At 46.7% G+C, this 12299-nt stretch overlaps 1 protein-coding gene across 3 annotated transcripts in view; it reads right to left on the bottom strand.

The window, feature by feature from the left end:
• The window catches only part of GSDME (gasdermin E), a 46240-nt gene that overhangs the window by 18448 nt on the left and 15493 nt on the right, over window positions 1-12299 (bottom strand). For all 3 annotated transcript variants that reach the window (XM_033165409.1, XM_033165411.1, XM_033165410.1), the window contains one exon: window positions 10798-10918. In XM_033165409.1, coding sequence (XP_033021300.1) covers window positions 10798-10918 — 121 coding nt within the window. The remainder of the gene's footprint in view (window positions 1-10797; window positions 10919-12299) is intronic.

The raw sequence follows: 12299 nt of genomic DNA, 5'->3' as shown, positions 1-12299 counted from the left end.
CCTGCTCCTGCCAACTTAGCAGTTCGAAAGCATGTCAAAGTGCAAGTAGATAAATAGGTACCGCTCTGGAGGGAAGGTAAACAGTGTTTCTGTGCACTGCTCTGGTTCACCATGCTTAGTCATGCTGGCCACATGACCCAGAAGCTGTACGCCGGCTCCCTCAGCCAATAAAGCGAAATGAGCACCGCAACCCCAGAGTCATCCGCAACTGGACCTAATGGTCAGGGGTCGCTTTACCTTTAAGTTAAACTATACAAGCCACCTGGAGTGTCTTTAATTGGTTGGGAAGGAGGGCTACAAAATCGTAGCTAATTAGCAAGTTTGCTAAAACATGGTATGTTTAGTTTACAGTTCCTCAAAGATAAAAATGAGAATTAGATCCAAGTACCATGTGTTGTTTTTTTTAACTAGTGAAGGTTGCCATGAGAAACATTTCCCCCTGTCATGTTACAGTAAATACCACATCTCACCACGGGACCCACAGTTATGTGAAAGAGATTGTATCTGTCTATTTACTCAGCTGTCCGTTCATTGGTATACACATTTGCTAATAGAAGCAAACTACTAGGATTGAATACTGTTATGGTTAAAGATTTTCCGCTCCCACCCGAAGGAACTTAAGTCCTAGCTATTCAGGATTCATACTCCCTTCTTTGTCCCATCTCTACAGAAAGAGAGTGGAATGAAAACCTAAATATTGTGTGGCTTGCTATCGTTAAGTACCGTTCCCATAGGATGGGGTGCTTGACCACACACCTTTCTTTGGGTTAAGTTTGCTCTGCGTGGCCCACACTGAAATATGTGCAGATTTGCTTTTGACAAAGGATTGAACTGGTTAGATTTGATCTGGCTCCATCACTCCCCCTAGTGGACACCAGGCCACACATACAGCCCAGCCAGGAAAGGACTTTCAAGTCAAGGAGGTTTTTCCTGACTTTTTAGAGCAGACATAGGCAAACTCCGGCCCTCCAGATGTTTGGGACTACAATTCCCATCATCCCTAGCTAACAGGACCAGTGGTCAGGGATGATGGGAATTGTAGTCCCAAAACAGCTGGAGGGCCAAGTTTGGCCATCACTGCTCTAGTTCAACTCCTTCCTCTGAAAAACTCAAGAGCTAGAAGATCCCTTGACAGATGCTAGCTTTCCACTGGCTCTGTTTAAAGACCCCTAGTGAGGGAGTGTCCATCATTCATCTCTAGGTAACTGATTCCATGTCAATTGCATAGAAAACAAATTCTCATCAGAGTTAACAACACAGATATATTGAGAAATGGATCTATGAGAAAAAGGAAGAGATTTCACTTTCCCCAGCACTCTTGCTACACTGTAATGAAATCTGCGTTAAGAGAACAGCAGACTTAAGGAAAAATGAGAGACGGGAGGAGCAATGCTAACTGTCAACTTCACAGCCCATGTTCGGAATTTAAATATAACTGTTCCACATCCATATCCATTCTTGCTGAATTGAGGACATCTATAAAAGGGAAATACAAACAGAGCACCAGGAAAGAAGCATTTACAACAAAGATAAAAAGGTCGCAGCCATGCAAACCTCTGCGCTGGAGAATGAGAAGAAGGAAGCAATTGTTTCTGGAGCTGTTACCACATTAAAAACCCTTTGAGACCAAGGCAAGCTACACGGAAAGGGGGAGAGAGAGAGAGCAATACAAATTAAAGCTATTCCCTAGAGTAATGAGGCTCTGCCATGGCGCCCCTCGTGCCTCTGTTAAAGCTAATAAGAGCTGGCTGCGAACATTGGAAGGAAGAGATATTGGTGACACTATTGAATTAACTTCTGTTCCCAGGGCAATCTTATCTAATAATGTCCCAAGTGAGTAAGTCTGTCTGGAAGCCTGCATTATCCTTCTGAACTCCAGGATCAGGCAGGAGGAAGAGATATCTTCATAAGCCAGATAGGAAGCAGCAAGGAATAAGTGGCATCTGGACCTGTGATCCAGATCTGCACCATATGAAAAGCAAATTTAAAACTTATTGCCTACCCAAGAATGCTGGAAACTGTAAATTACCTCTCATGGAGCTACAGTTCCCAGGACCTTTAACAAACCACAGTTCCCAATATTCTTTCTTTTAGAGGGGCGGCGAAGAAATGTGCTTTAAATGTAGAGTGTGCACACAGCTAAAGGACCTCCCCCCCAAATATCAATAGGGGCAAACCGTATCATAGCTGGTCAACTGTGCAAGCTTCACAACTATGTGATACCAGTGGCTGTCAGAGCACTCCCCTTCCCACTCTTCCTAAAGCCTGTTTGCATAATTACAGTTCCCTAATTTTAGCTGGCGAAAAAGCACTGTGCATTCCATGCTGGCAAAGCCACGAAGAAATACAGCGTATGGGCTGTGGTTTGCTAAGAGTTATAAAGCACTCAAGAGCCACATGTGCTACCAATACTATCAGATGCATTCCCAGAAAGAGCACTGGAAATTAAGGAAAACATAGAAGCATAAAGCAAGTCACCCCCTTGTGAGCAGATACGAGCTACCCTGAAATTGTGTGGCAAGGATTTACTTCTACCCCACTTCAATATATCAATTTGCAACCAGAGGCTCACCGTGCATGCAAAATGAGCAAGAATCTGAGAAGGGGACCGCCAGTGAGCCAAGACTATGTTCATACACATTCTGGCCATTTGGAGAACATCTATTGGGCAGGGCTACAGAGAGGCAAACATCCCGTGAAATTTAAAGATAGCAGACAGAAGAAGTATTCCAAGAGCATCGCAACAGTATAAAGGAGATGATATACCAAGGGTACAGATGGTGCTAATCCAGAACTCGAGACTTGGTCCTTTTTGCAATTCAACAGGAAGAAACAGAATATGGAAAACTGATTGAGCACCATGAATGCAATAATCCCTTGCGATTTGCTGCCATAAAACTTTACTACACTAGTCAGTAAAACTTTTATGGGCCCAATTTGAGGGGAGTTATTCTTTGCTCAAGTTGCTGGGCACCAAGGAAAGAGACCGGGAACGCCCTTCTGCTGCAGCACATTCTCTCTGAATAGTGGAAACAGCTTGCCCTGCAGCATCTGCATTCCCATGCTGACATACTTATTTCACTAGCTGCTGTGGGAGGAGTGACTAATTGGGTATTAGAGGAAATATGGTTTGATTGGTGACACACTTCGTTCACTGGGCGTCCCCCAAGAGGTAGGGTTGTGGACTCTTGTTCTGCCACAGGCCCCACATAAAAACATAAGAAAACATTAAAAACTGTCCCTATGCATAAACTGAGATAGTAGAGACATCCATCTTATATGACACCTGAGAGATAAGATCACCAAATACCAAAAAGGGCAGGGCAGCAACGAAGAGGGCAGAAGTTAATAAACCCAAGGGTGTTGTACTTATTATCTCAATCAAACAAACCATTCCAATAGGGAGAAGATATAGAGGCTGGAAATGTTAATATTTTATCATTGATGTTAATGCTTAGTTGTCATCTTAAGATCTGTGCATACACACAAGCACTCTATCAAATTATATCCACAGTGTTAAAAATTTATATGTGGAGATGAACCAGGATATCTTGACAACTACAGCAACAACAATATCTGCCCTGTTCTCTTATATCAGCCAAATAAAACTCCTACGCTACCACCCATGAACACTGCAAACAAATGAGGTGCCTGAAGGCTTTGCATTTAACCTGCCCCTCAGATGGATCTTTTCACTGGCCTTTTGCCAATGTCAAATGAGTTCCAGGCAGGCCTATATGATACTCTTGCATTGCTGAGGAGGATGAGCAAGTGGAAGAGGATCATTAATGATAGAAAAGAAATTCTGTCTGAAATCACTGCATGACCAGCAGGCAAGGGTCAATTCAGGCATCATCAGGTCCTTCAAACATCAATTCCCACATTGACACATATAAGTCTGAGGCACTGCAGGTCACCAACTCTGGAGGGGCGTAATGAGGAAACCTTTGATTCCTCTCACTAGTTCAGGAGTAGGGAACCTCTTGCCTGCAGGCCAAACTTTGCCTGCCCATAAAGCCATTTGGGGCAAGCCACATTTACTCACCCTATACCTACAAAGCCCCCTTGGGCAGCTTCTGAAGTGCCCAACCACCACTTGGTTGTTGGGAGCTCCTAAAGCATTGCACAAAGCAGAATTGGCCAGGGAGGTCAATCCTGCATGGTTCGGGTGAACCCAGTGTTAAGTAGGATAGAAACCTCTGCTAAAATGAAGTTCTCCCCTTTGTTTCAAGCAGTGGTTTCAACGCAACGCCTGTCCTGAATCCTGCTCAGTTTGAATGTGCTGTGAAGTCTTCAAGTTGGGGCTTCAAAGCACCTTCACAAGCAGTAAAGTGATGCTAAAATAGCTTTTTCCTTCCTTGTATCAGCACGGCGGCAGCAGCTAAAACGAAGGGAAAGACCTTCGTTATAGCCACACCTTGCTGCATGCAAGGTGCTTCAAAGTCCTGACTTTGGAACGTCCAAGTGCCAAACCACCTGACACCATTATGAGAGCCAGCCCACCCATGGGGCAATGTGGCAGAGTTGATCTTCCTTCTCCTCCCATTGTTCCTGATGTAGATCTTCCCTGAAAGGGAGAGTACCATTCTGGGGTCTGCCTCAGATACCCAAATGTCTTAGGCCAACCCTGACCATTATGATGTCAGCTGATTGACAGGTGGGTGGTCCCACCCACTTGACAAATTGGTTCCCCTGCACTAGTCAGATCATCCTTTGCAGGTCAAATAAGGCAACCCTCACTGGATGTTCTGCCAAGGGGCAGGGTTCTCCTTTTTTTGAATCTGGATCCAATAAAACACACAGATGGAAGAAGAACACAAAAAAAGTATGCTTTAATTTTCTAGATACAATCAGACAAACGTAGCGTACCTGACCAACGCCCAAACACAAATCTCCTCCTCTTCTGCCGCCCGGGGCTTCAAGAGAGCAGCGGGAGAGATCCCTCACACCAGAAACCCCACAGCACCCAAGACCTAGTCTGTGGCGAAGCCCCAATCTGTCCCCTCCATTCCCTTGCTTATATAGCTGACTTAAGTTTGATTGTTTTCACCTGGCTATCAGGCACCATTCCCGAATGGTCAGGGAATCAGGCACCTGAGTGTGGCTTGGCCAAGGTCATTGGCAGCTGAAGGTGTTCTCGACTAATTGCATCCTCCTCACAAGCAACCTTACTTTGCTAATTAGAGGAGGAAAAGGGAATAGGACATGTAACCTGACTCCTCGTGATTACAAAGATCTTCCGCGAGTTTCCACTACACTCCACCCCTTAACATATCCTATTTCCTTTTCATCCTCGGTGTCATTTGATTGAGTATAGCCCACATAGGTTGCACCTTTGCATACAGCTGCTTAATTTTAACAAACAAAAAACAAGTGAAGATCATGGAAATACATATAATCACCAAAACAATGATAACCGGATGCAAGGCCAGGTTCAAAATATTGGTCATGGTGGGACTCCATCCGGAGAATATGTCCCACCAATGATGCACAGTGAGATCCCCAACATCTCGCATCACCCGCACTAACTCTGCTCCCTCATGTTTAATTTTTAACATCATTCCTCTAATCAAATTTACAAAGAAAAAACTATACTCATGACTATCTATATGATCCCCCCTCAATCTGCCCTCTCTGGAATCTTTCCACCTAGTGATATCCTGCCAACTCCCCTGCGTTATCCATCGTTGGCCATTAAAATATTGGAAAGTGACATTCCATGTGATGGACCATGACAGCGTAAAATTATCATACGTCCATGGGATGGAGAAGTACAGTCGTTTGCCAGACATCATCCATGTCCCCTGTCCAGTCACATTCATACATCTGCCATGGATGCCGGGGAGCCATCGCCTTTGAGACAGAGCTGGTTGTTCACACAGCAGCAGCGTAGTCGTGTTCAACTCAGGAGGATTTGATTGATCATAGATGTGCGCACAGAGGCAGACTATTACCCACCACCACCAATTCATGGTGTCCTAGAAGCATATAATAAGAAAATTATTATGGCGTATTACAAAGAAATAGGAGAGTCATTATTCTCGCCGCTTCAGCTTGGCTGCATCTAAACATATGGGTGCAGTAGCATTTGCCAAAAGCACCCAGTAGGTGGCCCCAGGTCCCTTACTAACAATCTCTCCAGGTCTGTTTGGCTGATCGGGGTATACCACCCATACCTTCTGTCCAGAGGTGAGAGTGGTATCTGTAGATCCAAACTCTCCTCTCCTCCTGACAGTAGATGGAGGTGGACCTGGTGCTTCCTGAATATCGGGTACACTGATACGCTCGCAAATGAGTTGCGCTATTCGTTGTCCTGTTAGCAGAGATGCATCTTGAGTGCTGACATTATGGAGGAGCACCTTTACTTCTCCTTGGTAGTCGGCGTTCACCACCCCTCCTAAAACCTGCAAGCCTTTTAAGGCTAGGCTGGATCGAGGTGCGATGCGCCCATAGGTTCCATGGGGAACGGTGACCCCAATCCCCAAGGGTACTAGTACCTGCCCTCCGGCTGGTACCACCACATCCTTAGGGGTTATGAGGTCAGCCCCAGCACTATCGGGCGTCGCTCGGAGGGGTGGCTGGCCATAAGGTTGGAGTTTCCAGACCTTTAGGTACTCCACTGGTGCTGGCGCTGGCAAACTTATCATTCGTTGCAATGGTGTTTGGCCAGCGCATAGTGGACGGCTATTTAGTTCAAATTCCGCCTGATCTAGAACTTTACCCCACCCCTTCAGGGTATGGGTGGGGGTCAACTGTTTAAGCTTTTGCTTTAGTAACCCATTTAGCCGTTCTACCAACCCAGAAGCCTGTGGGTGGTGAGGAATATGATATATCCACTGGATATTCCATTCATTTGCCCAATCTTTTACCTCTCCCCCTGCAAAATGACTCCCATTGTCACTCTGTACCTGAAGGGGCGCTCCATACCTCCGTATTAACATCTCCAACCCCTTTATGGTGTTCTGCTGGTTCGCTTGTGCGCAGGGGTAAGTCAAAAGATACCCTGAAAAGGTGTCTACCATGGTTAATGCATACTGCCAACGTCCACATTTGGGTAAGGGTCCTATATAATCAATCTGCCATATTTGCCCAGGACCACTTCCCCGATGTAATTTTCCCATGGGTGTCTTAGACAGAGGCATCTGTCTCACCTGGGAGCACACTTGACAATTAGCAACCACTGTGGCAGCGGCACTCACTGAACATGGAATGCCTCTCTTGATGGCCCATTCTTTGGTGGCTTTGGCCCCCAGATGCCCTGCCTTGACATGCGCCCAGCGTGCTAATACCAATAACTCTTCGTCTTCGTCTTCTGGAGTAGCTGTCCGTACTCTTGCTAACCGATCAGCAGCCTGATTGTACAGGGCAACAGGTGTCCCTGTTGTATGTCCATCTACATGTCCAATGTGCATTTGTACTTTTGAGAGCATTTGATCCAGTTTTATCCAGAGGTCCTGCCCCCACAATGGTCGGTTGTGGATGCAAAAGCCATCCTGTTTCCACTTTGGAAACCATACAGTCAGCCCTTTAAACACAGCCCAAGAATCAGTATAGATATATACAACATCCCCTCCTTGCTCAATTGCATGTTCCATGACCATTAATACAGCCATTAACTCAGCATATTGGCTGGACTTCCCTTTTCCTCCTCTGGTCAGAGTAATTTGTTTTCGAGGATTTAAAGCGGCGGCACGCCAGACTCGCTCATTTCCCTGGTAACGGGCGGAGCCATCGGTGAACCAGACTTCGTCATGAGTAACCTGCTCATACGGGGGAGCTTCCTGTGCTGGGGGATCTTTAAGTTCTAAGCTAGGAATTTCTTGGATTTCTTCCCCTGTAGGAGTCACAGCCAACACTTGCTCCTGCAGTGCGCTCACCCCATGAGAACCAGGTCTAGCTCTTTCTGCAATATACCACTTCCACTTTATAAGGGAAGATTGTTGAGCTCTCCCTACCCTGGGACTGGTAGAATCATCATTCACCCAAGCCATGATAGGAATGGCTGGTCGTAATACAACAGGGTCGGATCCAGTTAGCCTAGCAGTTTCAACCAAGGCCCAATAGCATGCTAAAAGCTGCTTTTCAAAAGGGGTGTACTGAACCGTGGGCAATTTACGAGACCAAAATCCTAGGGGGACGCGCTTCCCCTGCAGGCTTTTCTGCCACAAGCTCCAGACTGCAACTTCCTTGTGAACCCCTGCTTCCAATAATTCCAAAAACATCTGCTTCCTCGTCACCTTAGGGGTGGAGGATGTTTTATCTGTCCTGGTGAAGGACTTCTTATCAGTCCCTGACTTTCCCTTCTCCTGTGCTATTCGGGCGCGGGGTTTAGCGACATTTTCTCTCTCTGCCTCCCCTAATTGTCCTATCAAGAGAGCAACTTCACCAACAGGTCTCCCTTGGGCGGGGCCCAGCAGCGCTAACAATGGGCCACGCATATGTGAAGGTGCGCCCTTTAACAGCCGCGCCCTCATGCCGGCAGTGAGACGCTGACTCTCTGGTCCCTGGAACCCTTGCTGATAGATCCCAGCCTGCAAAGCCATGCCACGCAGCTGTTCTATGGCTTCCTCAATGGTTTGCCAGGGGCCTGGCTGTTCTTCCCAATCCATTGGGGCGGGGTATCTGGCGTATACAGCCTCTACACACCACTGAAATAGGGAACCTGTTGCACCCAAATTAGGCATGCGCAAAAACTGATTAACCAATGTATCACGAGATAGGGTCCCCAATTTTACCAACTCCTCCCCCGTCAAGTAAAGACTGGTAGTTCCCTGGTCCCACAACCTAACCAGCCATTGGCTCAACCCCTCCCCGGGTTTTTGCCTGTTTGTCTTTGCCATTTCCGCCAACTCCTGCTGAGTGTAATCCCGTACTATCCGGGTGGCCTGGGCCGCTTGTGGGTTACCTGGCGGTCCCTTACTCTTGTTGGTCACTAGAGGACGTGCCTCAGCAACCCATTCCTCTTCATTCCCCTCATCTTCTCCCTCTGTCCATTCTGACTCCTCATCACTAGAATCCCAAATGTCCCCACTCCATGTCTTGGGGTCCCATTCCCGGGAAGCAATGAGGGCTCTAACCTTCCGAGGGTTAGGGATACACTTCTTTCTTACCCGCTTTGGGTGTTTCATTTTAGCGAAGCGAATAGCCATAGTGGCAGCCCGCTCCTTAGCCAGTTCTTCCCTCCCCCGAGCGCTTTCTAGCACCTCCTTAAGAATTGCCTGCTGGTCCTTTAAAGCAGCGATGTCCTCTAATTGCTGCTGTACCTTCCTCTGAGAGGCTTCTAATTGCTCCCAAACACTCCGGAGCGCAGTGAGTAGGACCCATCCAAGCCCCCCCACTGTCTTCTGCCCCGCACCTTTCTCTATCCCCATTAGCTGCAAACACTTAGACACAGCCATAGGGGTAGCACCTCCAAACCCAGCCATCTCAGCATCCCATGACACTGGTGGGGTCAACTGGTTCAAAATTTGAGCCACTGGTGCCCAAGCACTAGTGCTGGGCCAACCAGGGATATGGCTCTGGCCATCCTCCTGCCTAGGGCTTTTCTTCTTCCACCAGGGCATTGTCTCCAGATCCTGCTCACAGCGCCAAATGTTCTGCCAAGGGGCAGGGTTCTCCTTTTTTTGAATCTGGATCCAATAAAACACACAGATGGAAGAAGAACACAAAAAAAGTATGCTTTAATTTTCTAGATACAATCAGACAAACGTAGCGTACCTGACCAACGCCCAAACACAAATCTCCTCCTCTTCTGCCGCCCGGGGCTTCAAGAGAGCAGCGGGAGAGATCCCTCACACCAGAAACCCCACAGCACCCAAGACCTAGTCTGTGGCGAAGCCCCAATCTGTCCCCTCCATTCCCTTGCTTATATAGCTGACTTAAGTTTGATTGTTTTCACCTGGCTATCAGGCACCATTCCCGAATGGTCAGGGAATCAGGCACCTGAGTGTGGCTTGGCCAAGGTCATTGGCAGCTGAAGGTGTTCTCGACTAATTGCATCCTCCTCACAAGCAACCTTACTTTGCTAATTAGAGGAGGAAAAGGGAATAGGACATGTAACCTGACTCCTCGTGATTACAAAGATCTTCCGCGAGTTTCCACTACACTGGATGATGTCTACTGCAAAGCTGTGAATTTCCCTTTCAAGAACTCCTTTAACTGTATCCTGCCTGATGCTTTGAGTCCTGTGGGAGGTTTGGGAGGCAGAGGCAGTGAACAGAGTGGAAGAAGTTTTCTCTGCTTCCATTTTTGTGTTGAACATCCATAAACTGCTGAAACTTCCACCAGAAAATACACAAAACCCTGCAGGGTGCTTATGAAGCACTATAGAGGTTCAGCAGGAGGGGAATGATTGAAAAGAAGGCTAGGAGAAACTCTACTGTAAAAGCAGATGGTGTATGAGCAACAATGGATTATAGCAGCTGAATGAGTTAGCAAAAGAACAAGACCGACTCTGACAGATGGATCTGTTGGGGAGTAAGACTCTTGTGTCACTAATACGTTTGCTCATTTAAGATAACAGAAAGACTCTTTTTGTAATACACCCAAGACACTGTGGACAGAGTCCCTCTTAAATGTAAAAGTGCATTTTCAAATTCAGCAAAGGCAAGAATGGCTTTAAGCAACTGTGTACACTTCCAAATCCTTGTATTGTTTCCCCCCTCTATTCAAAAGTTATTGGACAGTGGACAACTTGACTGACCGTATCATGTCCTAATCCTAGCAAAAATGCATCGCTCATCAAGCTACAGAGCTCGGTAATGCTGCTCGAGGGAAGAAGATGAACATATTACTTACCAAATTGTCCGTCACGCTTTATATAAAGTTCTATTACACTATAAGCAATAGCTGTGGGAGCAGGGATCTCCAAGATCACATTAGAATCCTTTATCACATTCCCATTTTCACTCACTGATACCTGAGGGAGATATTAATCCGCTCTTTAATTTACACTGGCTTAATTCAGTGCCAGTAATAACTTGCAGACAAAACAAATGTCAAGATAAACAACATACTTAGTTACAAAAAATACAAAAAAAAATCCCCCACAAAAAGGCTCTCTCCATCCTTTCTAAGCCAGTTAAACAAGTTTATGAAACAGAAAACAAAAAAGAGTTCTTTTTTTTTAAAAAAAAAAAAGAGTTCTTTTTCACAGGGTGCAGACATTACAGAATTTCTTTCCACAAGGTTGGCCACAAGTAGTTGCTGGTGCCCATTAGAGAAACCTTAGGTGAAACCAGCGTCAAGGACAGGCAGAGCTCTGCCGGATGCAGAAGTAAGAGGGTAGGCAGATGAGGAATGGCAGAGGGCAAGCTGAGTTTGGCAGGACAGTGCCCTCTTTGTCCTAATATACCAATCTCTGCTAGTTGGCTGTGCCCAAACAGCTTAAATTGGTTTTTAAACCATTATCGGAATTGTCCACAGGTCTACCATAAGAATGATCCTCCATGGCTATATATCGATCGTCCAGCAATAGAGGCAGTATATAACTTTCTGCTTACCAGAGACACAGCCATGTGGGACCATCTCTGTAACACTGCTTGTGAGCTTCTACACTGCTGACCAGAGCAGTGGACTCAGTCCAACGCAACAGTGTTTTATATTGTTAGCCTGAGTTTGCGACATAGGCTTGGCAAAGCACCTCTATGCTGATATATAGCTTCCAACCTGGATCGGAACATTTCCACATTGAGAAGGTGGTGCGCCATTTTTGCAGTGTCTTAAGTACACGTTTAGGAAAACCATCCCGACAAACGTCCCTCAGATCGCTCAGGGTTCTCTCTTTTAAAAGAGCTGTCTCGAAATCTTAACCTGGAGCAGATTCAGAGGCAGAGGCAAGCATCACTGGGCACCTGGGTACAAAGCTTTGTAAGAGACCAGCTACTGACTTCCTGAGCTTCGTGGCCCTGGTGCTCCTCTTCCTTTCTTTGGCTGCCTCCCTTCCCCAAGCAGGGCAAGAATAAAGCAATGCTCTCCACTTGCTTTACACTCCCCCTCTGGGTGGTCATGCAGATTGCACCCAGAGGGAGAGGGCAAGCAAATGGGCAGTGGCAAGGTGGAGATGGGTGCAGAGAGCGGAGCCTGTTGGAGGTATATTGCCCAAAGCGCCCCCCCCCGCTAGCACTGCTCTAGAGTAATCCTGCCATAGGGAAATGATTTTTCTTTTCACAGGCACCAATATTCTTAAACTCCTGCCGGGGGGGCTGGGGGGGCTGGGGGGGCACAAATATGTATACAGAGCTTTAGTTCTATGAAGCCACATAATTTTTAGTAAGGAGACCAGGGATGTGGAACCTGTG

This window comes from Lacerta agilis, chromosome 12, assembly GCF_009819535.1.
Source record: "Lacerta agilis isolate rLacAgi1 chromosome 12, rLacAgi1.pri, whole genome shotgun sequence".
NCBI lineage: Eukaryota > Metazoa > Chordata > Lepidosauria > Squamata > Lacertidae > Lacerta > Lacerta agilis.
Note: the sequence above shows the minus strand (reverse complement) of the source record. Positions and strands in the feature narration are given on the sequence as shown.